The 23,120-nt window shown below is 40.6% G+C and overlaps 1 protein-coding gene across 1 annotated transcript in view; it reads left to right on the plus strand.

Annotated features, from left to right (window-relative positions):
* Nucleotides 1-5,789: 5,789 nt before the first annotated feature.
* Nucleotides 5,790-23,120, plus strand: part of stk39 (serine threonine kinase 39) — a 36,196-nt gene continuing 18,865 nt past the window's right edge. The window contains exons 1-11 of the mRNA XM_080752616.1: nt 5,790-6,002; nt 7,883-7,995; nt 10,547-10,655; nt 11,711-11,849; nt 12,245-12,300; nt 13,359-13,468; nt 14,670-14,771; nt 15,318-15,451; nt 15,573-15,621; nt 16,619-16,684; nt 21,671-21,793. Of these exons, the coding sequence (XP_080608742.1) occupies nt 5,846-6,002; nt 7,883-7,995; nt 10,547-10,655; nt 11,711-11,849; nt 12,245-12,300; nt 13,359-13,468; nt 14,670-14,771; nt 15,318-15,451; nt 15,573-15,621; nt 16,619-16,684; nt 21,671-21,793 (1,158 nt within the window). The 5' untranslated portion in view covers nt 5,790-5,845. The remainder of the gene's footprint in view (nt 6,003-7,882; nt 7,996-10,546; nt 10,656-11,710; nt 11,850-12,244; nt 12,301-13,358; nt 13,469-14,669; nt 14,772-15,317; nt 15,452-15,572; nt 15,622-16,618; nt 16,685-21,670; nt 21,794-23,120) is intronic.

The raw sequence follows: 23,120 nt of genomic DNA on the forward strand, positions 1-23,120 counted from the left end.
TTGCAAAAGTGACTAGTGTCAAAAGTCCACAGTGACTGACCAATAGCACAAGTCCTTAGCACGTGATTGCATCATAATCATCCTTAACTGCATACCTGGTTGTGATAACTCTTAACTCTCTTAGGTAAAGGTCTCTGTGATTATCTCTTTCTCTATTCAGCTAATGCAGCTGGAGGTTTACTGTGTACCATTGACAGACTAATACACTTATATAAAATGTAAATATGAGAACAGTGGTTGAAACAGACTTTTCTGAGGTTCAACTACAGCTGACAAAATGAAATAATATGAAATTCAAATAAGTCAGAATAAAGTAATAATTAGAAACAACAAGATATATAGCATAGCTCTAATAGGCTGAATGAGTGTTGCTTAATAGAAGTAAAGTTCCTTCAGGTTCCTTCACAAGGCTTGCAAGAAATGTAATCAAGCCGGAGCTGATATCGCCACCTAATGGATATTATTTTAAATGTCAACTCACATAGCCAACATGTTCTTCCTTGTACTCACCACCACCTCCACACCATCCTTATTTAGCACCAACGTTCTGTCAGTATGTTGATAACCCCCCATTAGGCAAGGCCACAGATTGATAGAGAACATGCTGTATCCTGTTACACACCTGACCTGCGCCTCCTCAGGTAGAACAGTCTGCTCTGGCCCTTCCGATAGAGGGTCTCAGAGTTACAGTGCAGTTCAGCTTGTTGCTCAGTTGTACATACGCCCAGGAAATTGAATTTGATTCGATTCGATTTGGGCAAAATAAATACAAGAAAACACAATATAACATAGACCCAGGATATACACATACAAGTGTAATAACACACAAATTTCCAATGTGGTCCTGCAACACAAAACAAAAACACATAGTCCAATAATATTACATAGCAATTAGTGTTATGTCCATATACTCCACTGACTCCCCATGGATCGTGCTTGGGGTCTCTGTTTGATCCGGAGGTGATCCACCAAAAGCCCCCTTGTCTTGCTTGTGTTGAGACAAAAGTAGTTGTCCAACTCACGAGTGACAAAGCTCTCCACAATGGCATGTGTTCATCTGTGTTGTCATTCGTAGTACAAATGATAACAACATTGTGAACGGTGAACGTCTGGATATGCCACATTTTGGAGTTGAAGCAGAGGTTGGATGTATAAAGGCCAAGGGTGAACAACAAGGGTGACAATACGGAACCCTGGGGAGCACCTGTGCTGCTCAATATAGCACTGACATATTGCGGTCTGCAGGTGAGGTAATCTATGATGCAGGCCACCAAGCCATGGTCCACCTGTATCATAGAGAGAATCATAGAATATTCATAACAATGATAAAAATCACACCTAGTGTGAAGTGTCATAGTGTGAAACCGGAAGTAGGGAGAGCAAAAACTGCCAACTTGGGAAACTTGTGTTTGGCACAGGGACACATACGGTCAAAACTCAGGAAACTCGTGTTTGGCACAGGGACACATAAGGCCAAAACTCAGAAAACTCGTTTTGGCACCAAGTGTGTTTAGCTCTATGAATGCCTACTCATCTGCAGTGTCCATTGTATGCCAGTAGATGGCAGTATGCCGTAAGCCTACTGTCATAAAACAAGCATAATTTATGGCCTACTGTACTCATGACTGTAGGCCTACTATCAGGCCCGGCGCTACAGGGGGGCCTGGGGGGGCATTGCACCCTTAGTTGCAAGTTGTGCCCCCTCAGTTTATATATGTTAAGTCAAGAAAATATCAAAAACAACACAAATATTGTCTGAATATTATTATTATTATATTTTATTATAATAAAACTGGCATCTGTTGTAGGTATTATAGATAATAAAATTAATGTTCATTATTACTAGCCTATATAAAGATTAGACAATTTTCCAAAGCCCCCTTAGTCCTTTCATCCTGCAGCCGGCCCTGCCTACTATGCTATTATGTCGCTACAGTGGAAAACCCGCATATGATTGATATGCATATTTTATTAGTTACTGTTTAAACCTCACTATGAATTCAGAGTTCAGACATGACTATCACGAAAAACCTGATTTTCATTTGCAAAAAAGTAGCGACTATACTATGTGATAAGAAAAAGCAGGTCTTTATGCTACTGCAAAGAGGGAACTGCATGGCTGCCAGCCTTTTGTCAATTTTTAGTGTTTTAAGAAGATTCATTCAGGCATAGCCACAGGCTATTAAGATAATAATACAATATATCTTTTATTTTTCCCCTTTTAATTCACTACAACATAAAAACACACAACAAAGCGGAGAATTACATTAGGCAGATTGTAATGGAATATTCCAGTCCAGATATGGTCTAGGCTGAAGGTTATAAAACATTTAACTCGTTTTAAACAGCCTATAAACAGGAAGTGATTCATAGCCATATGTTGGCTTTTTAGTTAAATTCGATCAACAAGTCTACAATACAATTAAACTCAGTGGTTCTCAAAGTGGATTCCATGAGGAATCTGTGGGTTCCTTAATAGGGGGGGTTCTAAATTGACCCATACTGTATATAAGTTTGTATAACTCACAGTGTGCAAATGGATCGTTTGGGGTGTGCAATAGGATGCTACAGATGTTCTATCAGTCTGTCATGGCAAGTGTCCTCTTTTTTGGTATAACATGCTGGGGTGGCAACAACAGAGCAGGTGACACGTTTAACCTAAACAGACTGGTGAAGAAAGCAGGCTCTGTCGTTGGTCGTTGGGTCCTCTCTGCAGGGGGTGGAGGAAGTAACCAGGGTGCGCACTGCGAAGAAGCTAGATTCCATCTTGGAGAACTCCTCCCACCCCCTCCATCTAGAGATCACCAGTTACTGGAGTAAGAGAGGAAACGACCGCTTTACCTACCCAGTACGGAGATGTGAGAGATTAGGAAAATCTTTTGTACCGGCTGCCCTTAAGCTGTACAACGAGACACATAACGGACGCTTGAAAAGGTCTCCCTTCCTAACTTAGACTTACGGAACCATTGCTGTATTGACTTTGACCTCTAAGGAACTATTGCTGTATTGACTTTGACCTCTAAGGACCTTCCAGGAAGAGTGCTCATGTGCGCCTTGCGGTGACACGCTTCCTAGTTTCTTCTTTTTTCGCACTGATTTTTGACTCTGCACTATTAGGTTGTTAGTGTTGGTAGTTTCTGAGTATTTTTGCTTTGTTTAACAATGACTGTGAGATACTTGTTTGCACTAACTAGCCTTGACTGCTATGGTCTCTTTTGCAAGACACTTTATGTATATATACTTATATATTATTCGCCCCCTCTATTGATGCACCTTCTCTTTATTGGTACTGTACTGCTCTTGTCTTTGTTTTTTGTTTTTTCCCCCTCTTATCTATTTTTTCTTACGTCTCTGTAACTTTGTAAATAACTGTATACTGCTGTGCTACTTCTGGACAACTGAATTTCCCCCTTGGGATAATAAAGGTAGGGGAGAGCGGGGTAAACTGAGACACCGGGTAAACTGAGACGCTCCATTTATCTTTGCAATGGAACACATTTGTGGTCATGTGACCATTATATTTTCAAGCCCCTTGAATTTCCCACTTGTCATGAAAAGAGAGACCTGATAGTGCTGTAGAAAACATGCTTTTTTAACAAAAATGTGTTTTTTGCATGTAAAAGTAAATGTTCTTGCTGTCAACATAATCAGCTGTTGTGTCAAAGCAAATTGATGCAGGGAGAACATTTTATATCATACATGTTGATGAACTACCAACTTATAAATCCATGTGATAGATTCTAGCTGAAGATTACCCTGAATTGATAAAAATATCCCTTTTCCCAAAATGTGGCTGTGGGGTAAAGTGAGACAATTGCTTCGGGGTAAAGTGAGACACTATCTCACATTATCCCAACATGAAAGACAGGGAGAAAGCTGTAAAAACCTGATTAAAGAGTGTACCAAACTAGTCTCAGTTGATTCTTATGTATTTTCCCCTGTAGAATCCATTTTTGATATATATTTCTTTGTATTGTGCATAATTAATGAGATAATTAGCATGTTTGACTACATTTGACTAAATATGCGAATTATTTCATTAGTTATGCACAATACAACAATATACTTTGCAGAAATAGATTCTACAGGAAAAATTACATAAGGATCAACTGAGGAAAGTTTGGTAAACCCTTCTATCAATTTTTTATAGGGTTTTTAGTTTTTTCCTTCTGCCCATGTGTCACATTATTTGACACATGGGTGGAAATGACAGGACAAAGCCTATTAAAAGAATGTCTGCTATGTAAATTTTTGTATTGCACATATTTAACCCGGTTAACCGTGTTTGTGTAGCCTGACACTCAGCCTGAATTGACATTTCGTTTCACTTCATTATTCAGTCTGAAAGTTCTTCCCCTGAGGGCAATTGCAGGGATGGGCGTTGCCAAAAAGAGGCAGTCTTCAGCGATTGGTTCACCAACCAACACATGACATAGTGTTGTTATCATGCTTGTTATGTGTGGCTGGCTAGTGGCTAGCCTGTTGCTTGCTAGTGCTACTTGCTAACCAAAGAAACAGTCAGAATAGGAGCACTACGAACTAGTAATCAAACACAACATAACATGCCTGCTACAGGTGTTTCATAGCGAGATCGATACGATCGCATTTTACCGCAATTTACCGCATTTTAGCGCGACGCGATGCGCGGTACGGTACGGCGGCGGAGCTGTTGTACTTGGAAACACTCATGAGTTCTGGGAAACTGATCACAAGACGCTGATTCACGACGCTGATTCGCCGTACGGATTTTCAACCGAGGCAGGACTCTTCAATGAGAGCACTTCTAGACCCCTGAATCGCCAAAACAAAAAATGTAAAGGGGTGTGGCTAGCGATTCAGGGTCTGGAACTAGGCTAGTGTTTGTGTGTTTTTATGGTAGTTTTAAAGTGAAAAAAGTGAGTGGATCACTTTACCCCGTTGATTTCTCTGGTCTGTCTCAGTTTACCCCGGTCCTGGGGTAAACTGAGACACAAGACCACTTTTTTTAAAACAATCATATTTTCTCTGCCTTTTGTCTTGAATATATGTTCTGATATCTTCCATTGTTAGGAAACATCCCAAATTACTGGGAAATGTGTAATTTTTTACTGATATATCTTTTAGTTCGCCTAGAGGGGAGCAAATGTAAAAAGTGTCTCAGTTTATCCTGCTCTCCCCTATCTATCTATCTATCTCACCAAATGGACCCGTCTTGTACACTGCCAGATTTAAGAGGAGACCTTGATTGATTGATTGATTGATTGATTGAAGAATTTATTAGAAAGTTGCATTACTTGCATAGGAAAAAGTACAGTGTCATGACAGTACAAAATAATCACTGGTAGGTCAACTAAAAGGAGATCCTCGTAAGCTTTTTGGCTTTTACACAGGAACCACTTTATGTATACTTTGCATAGGAAATTAATTTTGGGAAAAGAAAAAAATAGTAATAAAGAGAAATTGGAGATATTTACAATGGAAAAGGAGAGGTAGGTATGGGCTTAGTCTATTTAATACGAGTTTCGAGTAGCACTGGCACTGCAGCCGTCTGTACTCTAAACTCGAAAGTTTGAGGAACACTGCACTAACTTAACTATATCTATGAGAGTTGCAGACTCGTGCGGTACGTACGGTCCGTTATTTTCCGGGGTGTTTCGATACTAGGCGGTAGTTGAACACTCCACTCTCTCTCTCTTCTGACTGCAGCAGGCAGGCAGCCAGCAACAGCAGCTGACATCGACAGGCAGGCAGCGTCACGCCAGGCGGGCGGAGAAAGAAAAGCACATTTTAACAGGCTGTGAGGAGGTCTCTAACCAGCAGCTCAGCATCATCATCACCATCATCATCAAGCCTCTTCCTCATCATCATGGCGGAGCAAGCAGGCGAACCTCCGTCTCCCGGTGCTGTCCACCACCAGCAGCACCAACAGCACCACCAACAAGCGGTGCCGACACCGGCGACGACAACGACGACGAATCTCTGGCCAATTACCAGAGATTCGTACGAGCTGCAGGAAGTCATAGGTTAGTGGTTGGTGGGAGAGAGAGGAGTCTATGTTGAATTAATGATGGATATTATTTATTATAATCATCTGTTGTCATTGTGTATAGTAGCCCCGGCGTCATGATGGTCACTTTTAGTGAATGACGCTTATACGAGGCCTACCGGCTTTTTCATGATGCAACGAACGCGAGCAGCGTTCTGGCGATGCTTTGCTATGCGGATGTTAGGTGGGTTGATAATGATACTGATGATGATGTGCACGTTTTATAGAATACGCTTGTTGTTCTTGTTCTAGGAAAAGCAACATAATGTGTCTGTGTGTTTCCTCCAACGTGTCACGTGTTGACATGATTGCCACTCACCGCATGCACCACCAGACAGTGCGGAAATGTCACATTCCTTATAAGTACGTTTTTAAACGTTCCTTTTTTATGGCACGTGTCCAGTTCATGTACAGCGTATCGGTGCCACTTGCCAGAAAAACTACAAGACTGAACTACAAGTTATCAACGTCGCTTTACGTCCATTAATTATTTTTAGTCAAACGACATTCTCGTGCGATATAAGACTATAAGTGATTCTTAAATCACTGACGCAGAGATTAACATTTTTAGACTGACAGAGAACACACATTTGTACACCAGTAGTTAACCTACGGCAACAACTTCTTAAGTAACAATGATAATGTCACTGTAATAAGTTATTATAAGTAATGACTTTATGGACATTTTAATGACTTGATAATTAGGCTAACGTATGACCACTATTATTAGGCCTGGTCTATTTCATTATAGTCTATAAATAGCCCACTGCTTATATGGCTACTGTAATTTGACCAATTTTGACCAATAAGTTCACTTAACTGCCCAGTGAGATCTCTATTACGTCTGCTGTGATATACAGTCTCTTAATACATTTGCATAACTTACAATGCAAACAATTAGCTAATAAGCTAATATACTGTGTGATATTTAGGCCTATATATGTGTGTGTGTGTGTGTGTGTGTGTGTGTGTGTGTGTGTGTGTGTGTGTGTGTATGTGTGTGTACATTTCATGCACAAATTGCACACACACACACACACACACACACACACACACACACACACACACACACACACACACACACACACACACACACACATATTGGCCACACGATCAATATGTATAGATTCGCTTATAGCCAAAGCTTTATTAGTGCTGATAAGGAACAACACATACTGCCACTTGTTGCTGACTAGCTGACTATTTGTGACTAATTAGTGAGTACCCTGCTCTGTGCAATACAGGAGTCAATTCTCCTCTGTTCTCTACTTCTCCTATCTGTCACCAACACTCGGTGAGCTATGTGCACTGTGTCACAGCTCCTAATGAGAACTTCACTGCCACTTGAGTGTGACCTGGTTTTGAAATAACCACCTTGAAATAACCCAACAAGCCAAACCTGTCAAACAACAAAGCAAGCAGGCAAGCAGGCCCCCCCCCCCCTCAGGACCCCTGGGGCTCCCGGACTAGCCTAGCACAGCCAGACAATCCACCCATGTTAAAACAAGGTGGGGATATATATACTGCAGTTAGTTAGCTGCATTAGTATATAGTCTGGCCAACTCCCGGACCGCACTTTGAGAACCACTGCTGTACTTAATAACACTGTGTTGCTGTATTTATCTACTAGGACATTCTTATGAAAGGCATTGGTGAATATAAAAAAAAAAATGAACAAGAAGGGGGGGGGGGGGGGATTAAGAAAGGCCACAGAAATACATTAAATTCTGCTGACAGATTTGGAACAGTCAATGAATGCCACGACAATACCCCGGAAACCACTTTACTAACTACTAACTACAATACTTGGACTTGTGTGTATAATATGCCTCTCCTCTGTTGTGACTGTGATTGCAGGCAGTGGGGCCACAGCTGTGGTTCAGGCCGCCCTATGCACCCCCAGACAGGAGCGTGTAGCCATAAAGAGAATCAACCTGGAAAAATGCCAGACCAGCATGGATGAGCTATTGGTTAGTACAACAATAAATAAGGGCTATTTTTTCAGCCTGTGTCCACAGAGTGTTTCTGTCCCTCCCTAACAATCCCCGCCTCCCCTCCCCTGGTAGAGCAGTTCTTCTTTTGATGTGCTTTGATATTTTTACTGTTCTGTATGAGTGCAAATTCAGTATGAAATGGCATATTTACTTGCGCCAGCAGAGAGTGCAAGTACTGCGTTCGGTGTTTCTGTAGCGTCCTCTGTCCTACCGAACACAGTACTTGCATGCTCTGCTGGCACACAAGTAGGCAATACATGGCCACGAGTGCACAAGACGCAAGTTGGCACCTCAACAGAGTGCAGTCTAGTTAGTGTGGTTGCCAGTAGGGCAACCAGGCTATTGTTCTAGCCCATCGTTCATAGTATTCCGGATACACAATCTGTTGTCATCAGTGATATCATCAGTGATATCATCATCATTGATTCTAGTTGAGTTCAGTGGGGGAGTGGTGCTAGTGAGGAGTCCAGTGATGTCATCAGTGATGTCACTGATTCTGACTGGTGTAGTTAGTGTAGTTGAGTTCTATGGGGGAGTGGTGCAAGCTTGAGGATCAGTCGAGCTTTCAGTTTCCCCAAAGGCCCTGAAAACTAAGCTCCAAACAGCCCAAAACAAACTAATTAGGGTCCTGCTTAACCTTCCCTATCAGACTCACCTCACCGCTACTCACCAGTTAAGAGTGGGGTGGCTCAGAGCATCTTGCAATGGGCCTGGTGTACAAGATACACACCACTAAGATACCCATGTACCTGACAAAATATTTTAAAAATGTTAAGGATGTCCACAATTACAACATAACACCCAGAGGCAGCGCCACAGATCACGTCCAACCTAGATTCAGGTCAAACTCGTTCTCCTGCTATACCACCAAAATGTGGAACGCCTTAAGGGCCATTTATAGTTACGTATGGTTGATTTTGTGTACGTTTTGGGTGAGGAACTACGTACGGTTACTGCGTCACCATTCATAGTAGACATGCACGTTATTTATGTGCCGACCCGCTCTCCGCTCCAATTCTGCTCCGGTTTGCGTCCGCACGCCACATGAAGGTGGTTCTCACAGTGTAAAAACCGAAGCATTTAGCCAAAATATGTAGAACCACAGATTTTTGACCCGCCGTGATGTTTGGTACAGTATAAATACGTGGTAACAGTCTGGACTGGATCTGCTGTCGGCAACATTATTATCGCGGTAAATGCAACTCCGCGAGGGTACACATTTAACCACATGGATGCGGACCCGGAGTAGGCTAATTATAACAAAACACACGTACACACAACCGCTCATATATTGAACATAATTCCCAACCCCAAGTAATAAATGAGCCGCATCATCATCTCTTCTTGTGACTTGTGTGCCTCGCTGTCTGTGCTCAGCTGATGACTGTTGATGCGTGATGAGTGAGTCGAGGCGTCCTCTTCAAGTGGTTGTGTAACGACCTTTTTTCCGTTTCATGATAAAATATATTTATTATTGGGACACACAGTTTGAGAACCGCTGTTTCAGAGCAGAGTGTGAGCTGTGTGTGTGTGTGTGTGTGTGTGTGTGTGTGTGTGTGTGTGTGTGTGTCAAGCCGTCCTGTTGCGAGTTGCGACGTTCCTTTTTTTTTATTTATTTTTTACCGTTTCTTGAGAACCGCTGTCATAGAGCAGATTTTCCTCACTACTGCGCCTATGTTTGACAACGGTGGCCGTGGGTACTTCTTGCTACGGATACATCTTCAGTCCGTTCAGTTGGGTGCTGTCCGTAAGCGTCCGTATACGGAGATAAATCATCCGGAGTGTTACGTACTGGGAGTCAAACCGGACCAAACGGAGTAAAGTTCTCTCCCCCTCCGTTTCTTGTGTATTCCTGCGGTCCTTATGTACGACTATGCATGGTACTTTACCGAAGGCCTTAAAGGAGTGTAGATCCCTACCATGTAGATCCTTTAAAATCGCCCTGAAAAACCACGTACAGGCGGCAGCCGCTCGTAACTGGTGAAAAACAAACCTAGCCCAGCCTTACCTTACCCGGACCCTTTGTAAATATCTACTGTATATATTTTTGCACTTTTATTTTGTTTTCTTTTTTTTTTCTAGTACTGTGTTCAATCCGTCTGTCATTCAATGTTATATGAGATACTTAAATGGTTTTCTGTGCAAATAAGCAGAAACCTTATACCAGTGAACTGTACCGTCATGAAACTGTACCTTTTCCTATGCAAACTTCTAATAAAGTCTTCAATCAATCAATCAAAGCTTCACATGATGTTGAGGCAACCACACTTGCAATTTCCAATAGCATCTTTTCTTGTTTACATCTGCATTATCCTCCAGGGTTAATTTGAATGTAGATTGTTTGGTAAGAACTTGAAGGTGTTTACCTAAAAGATGTGTACACAAAGCAGTCCCTTTGCTTGCTTACCCTCATGACAAAAAAAAAAAAGAAGAAAAAAAACCTTATGATGACAAACTCATGCCCTGCATCTTCTACCTTTTCTCATATTATCTCTTTGTCTCTCCCTCTCTTTATCTCTCACGATAGAAAGAAATTCAAGCGATGAGCCAGTGCTTCCACCCAAGTATTGTCACCTACTACACCTCATTCGTTGTGAAGGATGAACTCTGGTTAGTCATGAAGCTTCTAACTGGTGGTAAGCTTCAGCTGCCAAGATACAGTACATGCAGTAAATACCTATCTTTGCCCCGACTGTTAGAGTGCATGAAGTACAGTTAATATGGTGATCCTACAATCTAGATGCCTCTGTTTTTCATGCTCTTTTTCATGAAAGCAGAGTTTGTGCTTTGACCTTAAACAGTTTTGGCCGTGTGATCTGGTAGATCATCGTCGACATAGCACTTTGTCAAGATCAAGGAATGTAACAGGGTTAGAGGCACACCAGGCATGAAGGTGTACATTTTAATGTTAGCTGATTTTTTTTATTTCTTTTATTGTTACCCCCGATTTATGGCAGGAATATTCAATAGTTCAGCTGAGCTAGATTGTCAGCTATCTCAAGTAACTCCTTGTTGTGATCTGCTGTGTCCTTGCAAAGGTTAATGCTGAAAGGTTATCCAGTTTCTTGCAGAGGATCAATAACATTCATGTTATCTCCTTTTATCTTGCCTTAAATTATTTATTCTCACACATGTTTAAAATCAATAGATGCAAACACGATTAAACTTTTAAAATTTAATTTCTGAAGGACAACCCTGTTTTTTTAAGCATCAGAACCCTGAAAGTAATCTGTTAAGAAGAGATCGTGGCTGTTCTCTTGAAAAACAGCTGTAGTGTTAAACTACCTCATGTGTACTATTGCTTAGAGGAATAGTTCACCCTAAAAATAACCTTTTCTATTGATTACTCAGCCCATAGAGACTTGAATTAATGGATTCTCTTTTTGTTTTTGTCGCATTCCTAAGGCATACTTTGATGACCAGCTGTGATTCCCTATGGAGACACAAAGAGCCTGCTTTGTTCCCTAAAAGTATTGACTTGGGAATAGGAATGCAACAAAAACTAAACAAAAAATATCCATAATCGATAGAAAAAAAGTCATTTTGGCGTGAACAATCCCTCTAAAGAACAGAAACTTATTGTAATACATTTTAATTATTTGCCTAAGAATGCAAATGACCTTGGATGTTGAACAATTAATGAATCACTTGAGACAGGAGTAAACAAATCATTTTCTTTCATTCTTTTTAGGATCTATGCTGGATATAATAAAGCACACCAACAAAGAAGAGCACAAAAATGGGGTGTTAGATGAGCCCATTATTGCCACGATATTAAAAGAAGTCTTAGGGGCCCTGGACTACCTGCACAGAAATGGACAAATCCACAGGTAACGTACAGTAAAATTAGGTTTTAATTAGTTGAGTAACATTTTGAAAATATGTTCAATAACTTACATGCATTGTGGTCATTGACCACCATTACAGCTGCAGTATCGTGTTAAATTCCTGGACTTCAAGGTCATAGAGAGCCAGGCCTACACAGTAAAATGCTGAGTTAATAACACAGATAGTGTAAAATGGACCCTTATGGGTCCATGTTTACACTTTTGGAGATGCTTGCCATTAACATTCTGCATTTTACTGCGTAGATCGGTATTTACCCTCCGGGCGGTTGTCAATAATGGCAATGGATTGAGAAACTCATTTACACACATGTAGTGATCAATGGTGCTCTATATAGTGACTCTGTGTGACTGTATTTCCTGTGGCTGGTTGACCTTAGGGATGTCAAGGCCGGAAACATTCTACTGGGTGAAGATGGATCTATTCTGATAGCAGGTGTGTTGTGTGATGTAGAATAGACAGTACATGTTGCTGTTTTCTATTTTTCTATTCCTATTTATTATTCTGACTATTTGTGTATTCTAATTTGTATTTTTATCCAAACTTTGAAGGAAGCTTACAAGATTATATTGCTACAGCTGTATTGTACTTTCATGGGGCAAGAAACACCCTGAACTTGAATAAAAAAGTGGACAGAAATGCTAATCAATTCATAGATCATTTAGGAGTAGTAATCAGTTATTTAACTGATATTTAGTCAATAATGTCTTCGGATTAGTTTGCTTGGATCTTGGTCCATATTGATTATTGTTACTTTTACACATTCATTAATTAAAACATTATTAAAGAGCATTTAAATTACTTAAATTCATATAAACGGCTTGGCTGTTTTGCATTGTTGCTTTGCTGAATCCATTGCCAACTATGATGTATTTATTCTCAGTTTATTACACATGACACAGACCAATGCCATCCAGTCCACAAATGGTCATGTCCAGTCATAAATTCAAAGGGTAACATGGTTAATGGAAAATAAGCTAAAAGTAAAAATATGCAAATGATGCAGCTACACACATTGCAGTGTATGTATGCGAGCTCTACTCAAAACTCTTCCAGTAATTCTGTACCGGTTGCATGGTCTAGAAAAGTTATTTTACAGTCACAGGGGCGACCTCCTCTCACGGAAATGTCCTTCAGGAACGTATTAAATTGGCACATTGCTACCGGTGCCAATTTAATAAAAGCACCTGAAGGACATTTTGTGAGTGCTGTAATCCCTCTGGCAGTTTATTAGTTGCCTGGCCTGCAGTACAATATACACTGTGTTACTGCAGTTCCTAAACTGTAATGAAACAGCGGATGTCATATTATGTCAACATATAACAAACACACAATCTATGCATTGTTTTTGGCATCTGTAATAAACCTAAATTCTATTGCGCATTTGTTGTATTTCAAAAGTGACCCACCATACAACAACACATACTTCATATTTCTTTCCGTCTGACAATATAAAAAAGTTGTGTTGTGTTTTTTTCTTTTTTATTCCTAAGATTTTGGAGTAAGTGCTTTTCTGTCCACGGGAGGAGATATGACCAGAAACAAAGTGAGAAAGACATTTGTTGGAACACCGTGCTGGATGGCTCCAGAGGTCATGGAGCAGGTGAGTCTAAAGCAGTGGTTCCAAAACCTTTCAGCTCAAGACCCAAAAAAGAAATTAGACGTTCGCCCGGGACCCAAACTAGTGAAACTAGCAGATCTACAAGATCTACAAGAAACTAGCTGATCTACAAGCACACAACGTTTTGCTTCGCGCCACGTTGTGTGCTTGTAGATCAGCTATTTTCAATACCTCTTAAACATTTGTTTTCTAATTTATGGAATTTCTTTGAAATTCTTCTTTAATTTCTTCATGAAATTATTTTAAAAATCGTTGAATTTTGTTTTTAATTCATGAAAGTTTTTGTTTTGAAATTATAATAATTAAAAACAAAATCTAGGTAACAAAAAATAAAGGGACCCATAAAAATGTGTCCACTACCCAAAAATGGGTCCGGACCCAGTGTTTGGGAACCAGTGGTCTAAAGCCTGACTTGCATCACAGCACGATGCATTGCAAGCTTTTACATCTGCTATTTTCGGTGCGCGACACCCCAACATGACTACAGTAGCTCTAAATCAGACATAACATGTTCATATACAAGTAGATACTCATATCTCAGATTATATCTATATTTACATTACCTTTCTCACACAGCCAGCAAAGTGCTTTACATGAGTAAAATCTGCACAATATGCACAAATAATTAAATAAATATATATATATATATATCGTTTCTTGGCGTGCATTCATGCGTGTGTATATGCACTCACTCATGCATGAATGAGAATGAGGGCGTTTGCACTTGTGTATGGGTGAGTGTTTTTGATTCAAGCTAATAAAAATCCATTACTTGCTGAATTGATGGATGAGATTACATACTGTAGCATCGATTAACAACTATACCAAGCCCCCCAGGATGGGAAGTCAGTGTAGTTTTATTGTACAAATAGTTAGGGGTGTATGTCTGTGTATGTGTGTGTATTTGTGTGTGTGTGTGTGTGTGTGTGTGTGTGTGTGTGTGTGTGTGTGTGTGTGTGTGTGTGTGTGTGTGTGTGCGCGTGTGTGTGTGTGTGTGTGTGTGTGAGAGACAGAGAGAGTAAGTGCAGAAATGCGCATGAGGATTGCCTGTAATAATTATTGCGAAGAAGTGTGCACTATTGAACAATTATGTTGAAAAACAAGACCCTTGTGCCCCCTTGTTGTTGTTAAAGATGCCTAAAACATATTTTAGAAATAATTGCGTGTATTGCCATGCCCATAGGTACGAGGCTACGACTTCAAAGCAGATATCTGGAGCTTTGGAATTACCGCCATAGAGTTAGCAACAGGGTCTGCGCCATACCACCGATACCCACCCATGAAGGTGAGTTTTCCAAGCAGTATTAGTATCAGGAACCTACTTAGAAAAAGCTACAAAATACTGTTGAACAAACCACATTTTTAATATTTTATGGTCATTATAACAGTGGTTCTCAACCTGTTGGTCGGGACCCCCTGGGGGGTCCCCAAATTATTTTGGGAGGTCCCCAGATGATTAACTTAATGTGCAACATTGTTTTTCTCACTCAACAGTAAACAAACCAACATAAAGTTTAAGTGTATAGAGGGTATCATTTCTAAGGTGACTCTAAAATGACAAATTAAACAAATTGTCAAATATTAGAGGCAGAAATTGTGAAAATAGCCGATCTACATGCTCACTACATGTTTACAACATTAAACATGTAGATCTGCTATTTTCACAATAGAACCATGTTATACAAAATGTAATACCTCAACTCTTAGTGCTCGTCAGGGTGAGGGGTCCCTAGTTAAAATATGATTATTTGGGGGCTTGCGGCCTGAAAGGTTGAGAACCACTGCATTATAACATGGCTGTAACCAATAACCATTTCATGCTGTCTGTCAGGTCTTAATGCTGACCCTACAGAACGATCCACCCAACCTAGAAACAGGTGTGGAGGACAAGGAAATGCTGAAGAAATATGGGAAATCCTTTAGGAAGCTAATAACGATGTGCCTTCAGAAGGACCCAACCAAAAGGTTAGCTTGTACCATGCTGTCTTGTCGTTCATCTACCTTGTATTTGTAGAGAACATCACATAATCAATGCTGTCCTATCAAGTGTCATCTGACCAACAAAAAACATTGTCTTTATATCTAGGCCTACAGCAGCAGAACTTTTGAAGTGTAAATTCTTCCAGAAAGCCAAGGTATGATCCTGTATGATCTGTAACTTAACTTGCTATGTTTGATGTTGTTATAGTAGCATGCCTGTCTCATGTTCAAGTCCCATGATCCCCCATACCACATCAGTCATTCTATTGAAATGGATTTGAAGCAACTCGCATGTTATTTTTACATTTCAAAATGTCAAAAAATTCAATAAATAACGATAATGATGATAATAATAACAATGTTCATGTAATTATATACAATCTAATTTGATTTATGAAAATCGAGTATAGAGTCTGCCACGGATTTTTGATATATATACATTTTTTAATATTGGTGCACGTCCCTATTATGCAGGAATACACAGCATTATGAAGTCATAGCATTGTGCGACAGAAAGACATGCAAAAACAGGATTAACACCTCTTCCCACCTTCCAACCCTTCAGTCACAGTTTATTAACAAGGTGTTGCTCCTAATATGTGATTGTGAAAGTGTGGTTATATAAAGTAATTATTAACACAAATAATGTCCTGCAACAGCATTTAATGAAATAAGATCAAATCCTTCCAAAAATGTGTAATCCGATGATTAACATGGTGTTGTTCCTAATATGCTCTTGTGGAAGTGGGGATGTAATAAAACATTTTCTTAACACAAATAACATACTGCAACAGCAGTTAATGAAATAAGATAAAGTCCTTCTAAAAATGTGTGATCTGAAAAGCTTACTGACATTAAATTCCATAGTCTGGTCTGAAAATCAAGACTTTTCTGAGCTGCATTGCCTGTTTATCTATCGCAAAAAGAACAGCTGGATCACTAATCTTTAGACGTGGATATCAACTTTTTTATCCATTTAAAATGTGGTTTTGAATATCATTATCCGATGTCCTATTTCTAACTTGGAGATAATTATAATTGTGGAATGTTAATGCATTCAAGACAGTACAACATGAATCCCAAAACTATGTTAGCATTCACTTAGTAAGTGATACTGTATATTAAGTTCTGTGTTTGTTTTTTCTTTTGCAGAACAGAGAATATCTCATTGAAAAGCTTTTGTGTCGCGCACCAAATATTGCCCAGAGAGCCAAGAAGGTATGTGTAAACAAACAGTCTCTGTAAAGTAACTGCATTATTGTCTAAACACGAAACAATTTAAGTCAGAGATCTGGGGACTGACCGAACCCCCATCCAGTGCACTGCATTTACAGTCAACACAGACGCCGAGCATACTCCCTTTCTTCCAACACCGCAAACACCTCGTGTCCAAGCTGTTGTGTGCGTTGTCTGCAAATATGGGCTCCTGCTAGGACCGTATCGGTCATGCAGAAAGGATGTGTCTTCACTGCAGAAGTGAGTGGTTAGCGTTAAGCAACTGAGGGGCACTTGACCACACACATATTTGCCTCATTTATACAGTGGTGTAATTTGGAGGTATTTGTACTTTACTTGAGTATTTCCAATTTCCAATACTTTTACTTCTACTCCACTACATCTCAGATCCAAATATTGCACTTTTACTCCACTACATTTATTTATGAACTTTAGTTCTAGACTAGTTACTTTGTAGATTTTGATTATTATCACAAAACACATTAATCACTTATATACATTTTGACCATTTGAAAATTAGCCGATCTACAAGCTCACAATGTGTCGCGATGCGATCATGCGACACATTGTGAGTTTGTAGATGAAACTAGTACTTTTACTTTCCAGTTGCAGATAACTGCATAAGTCCACTGCTTAAGCACGTCTGATATGGGCTCCCCATCATCACCCTCCGATGGGGAGGCCAGGATGGCCGCAGGGAGGCGATCAGGGTGGAAATTCACTGACTCCTGTCAGGGGTAAATGGAGGACATGGTGGTTAGCATGTAGGCCCATGACGTGAACATTACGCACAGACAGAGCAGGGTATCAATAAAGAGGGAGGTGACTGGGTGGCAGGAGCCATGCATTCAGGGCTGCCACTGGACAGCTTACATAACACTGGAAGCTCGGGGACCCATTAGAGTGAACAGAAATGTTGTAGAATGTTTAGTACGCCCACCTACTCTCTTAAGACACGTTGAAAATATAATAATGAATTTAACAATATAATTAATATGATAATTGTACCAATTTAGTCAGGGAACACACGTCAAAGTAGGATTTACCATTTATTGTGACAAATGGAATACAGTTAAACATGGCGTTAAAGACTCCGCTTTCGGAGATGTTCCCTTTTTTGTTTTGGAATCAGCAGACATAAAACCACAAGTATTTGAGCCTATGCCAGACTCTGATCAAAAGGTGGAGGCTGGGGTGGATGGAGGAGGCAGCTAAGCAGCAGCGGATCCGAAGCTTCGAAATCCAAGACAAGCAGACTTAATTGAACGCAGGCCGTATTTAAAGGAGCCTCCCTTATAGAGCGTAAGCTCTGATTGGAGTATGACAGTGTGACACAATGACCAGCAGAGTGAATGAGGAATAGGAGCAGGCGCTGACTGACAGCTGATTACAGCCGAGGCGGGCGAGACTCACGTGTCCTGCATAAACTAACGCTATGCTTCATTTATCAGTGGTGAAAGAAGTACTCACATTTTCTAGCCTAGTTCCAGACCCTGAATCGCTAGCCACACCCCTTAAAAATTTGGAGTGAAACGAAATGTCAATTCAGGCTGAGTGTCAGGCTACACATTTTCTGCTTTAAAGAAAAAGTACTGTAGCAATACCACAATGTAGTAAATCTTGCATTCAACATTCTAACATTATAAAATCATTGAATACAAGTATTGGCGGATTTGGCGCTAACATTTACTTACAGTACCAAACATAAACATTATGCAGATTGGCCCATTTCACAATCATATTATTAGATTGTAATTATTAATGCATTAATGTTGCAGTGTAATGCACAACCAGAAGAAGTAAACGTATCAAAAAGGTTACTTTCCACCACTTTCAATAAAAGATTATGAACAGTACTGTAGGTAATCAAAATCTTTGGCTGGCAAAATGGTGACACTTTAATAGACTGGATGCTGTAGTTTGGTAGATTTTTAACTAATTAACTTACTGTATACTAACTAGTAAGACGCCTCAGGGCGAAAAGTGACCTCGCCCTTTGGCCATCTGGCCAGTGATGTATATCGGACCAGCCATATATGGAGCTCGCAGCGCGTATATGGAGAGATGCTGTGAGAGCCCAAACATGCGTACTCAGTTATTCGTTATGTTAAAGTCCTTTCCCTTCGGTCGCAATTATAGTCATGTGTTTGAGGCAATGTGTACATAATTACACTTGATATAGTTGGTAGGTTTGTTCAAAGTATAGGGCGGAGGTAATGTGCGCTATAGTGTCGTGACTCGCCTTGATTGCATAGGTAGATGAGCATTAGGAACTGCAGGGCCCTTGTCCTTTCGGTTTCGTGCTAGTGTGACCTGTGGAGCCATCCATATTACCAACTCAGCAAATGCCTGCAAAGACGGACAGTGTTGCAGAAACATTGTCGTCTCTGGACACTGCGACCTTGCTGTTCCCTAAGGTCCTTCACAATACACAGCGAAATCCTCAGCGTTAATTTAATTCCGAGAGTAAAATACATTCGCTGCGTCTTCTGCTGCCTCAGCCCAGTAACCCTGAATGGCCTTCAATCTCCCTGGGAACCTGTGTATGAACTCCTTCTCAAATGAGTTATTCTGTCAACCTGGATGCTCAGGGTGACGTAGAATAATCTTTATTTGAACCCATTTAGGCCTAGACATTTTTCATGCTTTTACTATTGAAAAATAGCAGATATTCAAGCTCAAGCGCTGCGAGCTTGTAGATCTGCTATTTTTGAAAGATTGTGATATTGTTTTGCAAGTTATTGAATATATCTTTTTAAAAGTGAACATTTGTAACTCAAATATCAGATCTATATCTGCTATTTTTCACTATTTAAAGCCTTGAATACTGAATATAATGCGTTCTCAGTCAAAATGGGTTAAATAGAAGCTAAAAATCTATATCTTGCTGCAGCTGCAACAGAATCTTCTCCTGACCTGCATGATAACAAAAAAAAGGATAGACAGTAATGGTAAGGTTTGTGAATGCCTGTGTGTTGTTGAATGACCAGCAGAGGGCACTGCACAACTCCAAATAGAGCTCTCTCCTCAAAGAACCCTGCAAGGCTGTGTGTTGGCTTATGGTAGTTGTGCAGTATCTACAACTAAAGGCAGTGGGCTGTCCTCATTGATTTGTTACAACTAGCCCTTACCCGTTCAAAGATATGAGCTCCGAAATGATGTGCAGTGTGTGGGTTATGGGATGTGCACTGTGCACACAGTATATGAGGGATGGAAAGTAACTTTAACTGGTGCTTGCATGCTAATATGTAGGAGCATCAATGTAAGAAATACCCGTTCCATTTAACGGCTACAGAGATACTGTGTACCGATCTGCATGATATTTGGACATCATCTGTAACAGGGCCAGAACCCCCCCCCCCCCCCCCCCCCCCCCGCCCGCCTGCCCGCCTGCACACACTCCCCCCCCCCCCCCCCCCCCCCGTGTGTGTGTGTGTGTGTGTGTGTGTGTGTGTGTGTGTGATTGTGCATGGCCTGAACAACAGCGCCCCTCCCTTAACATGTGTGGTCACAAAAGGTACTGTAGGCTAAATAGATATAGATACACCATAAAAATGCTAATGTACAGCATACGATTTGTGAAAGTGACAAACGGGCTTCACAGTTATGTCAGGTGTGTTCATATGCTGATGGTGATGCGATTTCAGATCAATTGCTCCAGCCACCGAGGAGAAACGCTGAGACAGACAGACAGACAGACACTCACTCAGACATTCGCAAAATTATAGTATAGATAATGGAAAGTTAGACATTGGTAGAATATTGATTGTGTGAGCAGCAGGGGCGTTTTCTTTAGGCCCAAACTCTGTATGTGGTGCATTTAATACCTGGATAGTAGTTACTTTTTACAGTACAAACACTAATACCAGCAATTAGCAACGTTGTTCACTATACATTATACCGTTACACAAATTCTGTTGCCGCTGTGTGTATTATGTGTTGTTTTGTAACACCATAATGTCTACCAGCTGTGTTAGAGTGTGTGTGTGTGTGTGTGTGTGTGTGTGTGTGTGTGTGTGTGTGTGTGTGTGTGTGTGTGTGTGTGTGTGTGTGACTGTGTGACTGTGTGTGTGTGTGTGTGTGTGTAGCCTGTGTATAATTCATTCCTGTTTGTCTTGCTCTAGCTGCCTGAGCAGAATTGGGGGAGCCTGGGCTCGATGTCAGGTTTAGAGAAAGAACCTGACAGCACCAGGAGGGTAGATTTCCTTTAACTTTAGCCCCCGGCTAATAGCTGGGGCTTTTTGACGGACCCTGCGGCAGCAGCTTTAACTGTTTTGTCTGTGCTTTGTTTTCTTTTTGGTAGTTGCTGCCCACAATATCCCAACTTCAAACAGCAAAGACTAGTCCTCCCCCTGTTGCTGGCTTTAATACATGTTTAACAGACCTTACAAATACTTTGCAAATATCCATGGGCTGCAAGTGGTTCTGCCTGTAAGAGCATCTGCTTGAAGCCTTAAGCTGATACCAGTTATCATTTTGTACGTTGGTGATTAACCCCGTTTAATTCAGGCTCAGTGTCCCCCTTATGTTGCATCTCCTGATGATTGTCAATCAAAGGTTTTCAATTGCATGAGTACCGTGTTGTACCCCCATTGGGCCTGCTATTAGCATCCTTAGGTACTGGACTCTTTTCCACTTCTACTCAGCAGTGATGTAACGTCTTTTCATGTCTCCAATGCGAAGCCAAAGTTTAGCTTCATCGCATGACAGTGTTGTTCACTGAAAATAATTGACGATCAGTTCCTTTTGGCAAGGTAGACCTGATGAGTATAAATTACTGCCAGTGCACATGTCCTCGTCCTGGTACCAAACATATCTCCATATCTGGATACCTTACATTCGTAGTTGACCTATTTGTGCGCAAAACATGACAAGATAGACGTATGGGTACAGCATGATGCTCCACGAATTAGGAATAGCCAGTCTCTCCAGCACCTAACACTATGTGGGTGTGTTGTCATTGATCAGGTGAGGAGAGTTCCAGGCTCCAGTGGCCACTTGCACAAGACAGAGGATGGAGACTGGGAGTGGAGCGACGACGAGCTGGATGAAGACAGTGAGCTGGGCAAGGCTGCAGTCAATATGGGCAGGGTAGGTGAGGCTACACATTACGGGTCTATTTGGTTACCTTTTGTTAAATGAACACTGAGGATGTTACTTTATACTGCTCAGATCAGGACTGGCTCATTATTATATGAACACTTAACACGACTCAACATTTTACTGTGGATTCGCATGAACCTTTTTGTAAAATGAGTTCACACAATGATTCCCAATTAAACAAGTTGCAACTTGCAACCAATTGCACCCACTTCACTTGCTAGCCTGGTCAACCATCCCGAACTCGTGAATTCACCTTTTCATGTGTCTTCTGCAGACCGGTCTGGCCTCAAACTCTGGGTGGGCCTTTTGCTGAAACCAAATAGAATCATTAGTGTGGACTGGGCTTTATAGGGCTCTCCTTGGTGCAACATTACAGTCTATTACATATATTATGTGAATGAAATAACTGATCAAAACAAATTAAAGTCCCTCATTTCATTAGATGGACAATATCAGTCACCAGAACCAGGGATGTGTGTTTTCAGTCAGTCTGACATGGAGTTTTAAGTTGAATGGGCTTATATAACAGGGGCAGATGTCTGATCAAATGAATATCAAATATCTAAATGTTGACTCAAGCTACTTAAAAACTGTCCGGGGTGCACGCAAAAGCCTGAGTAGATGTGAAAATGACCCCATAACTGTGTGGGAAAAAAAGTGAAAATTCCCTTTAAGTTGTTAAATGCTGCATGTAATGAATAAAATGATCAATAGATGGTGTTGTTCTGTGTAGGTCCCTTTATGTACCTAAACAGTGAGACAGCAGATGGCTTCTTCCTGATATAGGATGTCACAAGTCATTAGGCAGCTGTAATGGCTTTGAAGATAGTTGCAGGGTGTGGAACATAGATCACAAACAAAGTCCTTTGACAAACATGTCTAACCTGAACATCTTCCACAGTAAATAAATGTTTTTATGCTGTGGACCTGAAGGCACGAGCCATATAGAAAAGCATTTGTCTGTATAGTACTGTATGTAAAAAACATTTTTGATCGGCTAATTGTTGTCTCTTCTTGATTCGTGCATCGCTATGACGGTATGCCCGAAACTGAAGGTTCTGTCATGCAAAAACTAAGTGTGATTAAAATGCGTATTTTTTTTTATCGCGTTAATTTTCTGTAATTAATTAATCGCAATTAATCAGTTAAAGTCCCAGCCCTAAAAAACTCACTTGTTGATTCACTCGTACAACAAAATGTGTTTTACCTGAAAAAGAATGCTTCTCAGGTCAAATATCGATGTGCGATTAAAATGTGATTAATTGCGATTAATTAATCACAGAGCCTGTAATTAATTAGATTAAAATTTTTAATC

Source organism: Nannobrachium achirus (assembly GCF_963921795.1).
Source record: "Nannobrachium achirus genome assembly, chromosome: 22".
Taxonomy (NCBI): domain Eukaryota; kingdom Metazoa; phylum Chordata; class Actinopteri; order Myctophiformes; family Myctophidae; genus Nannobrachium; species Nannobrachium achirus.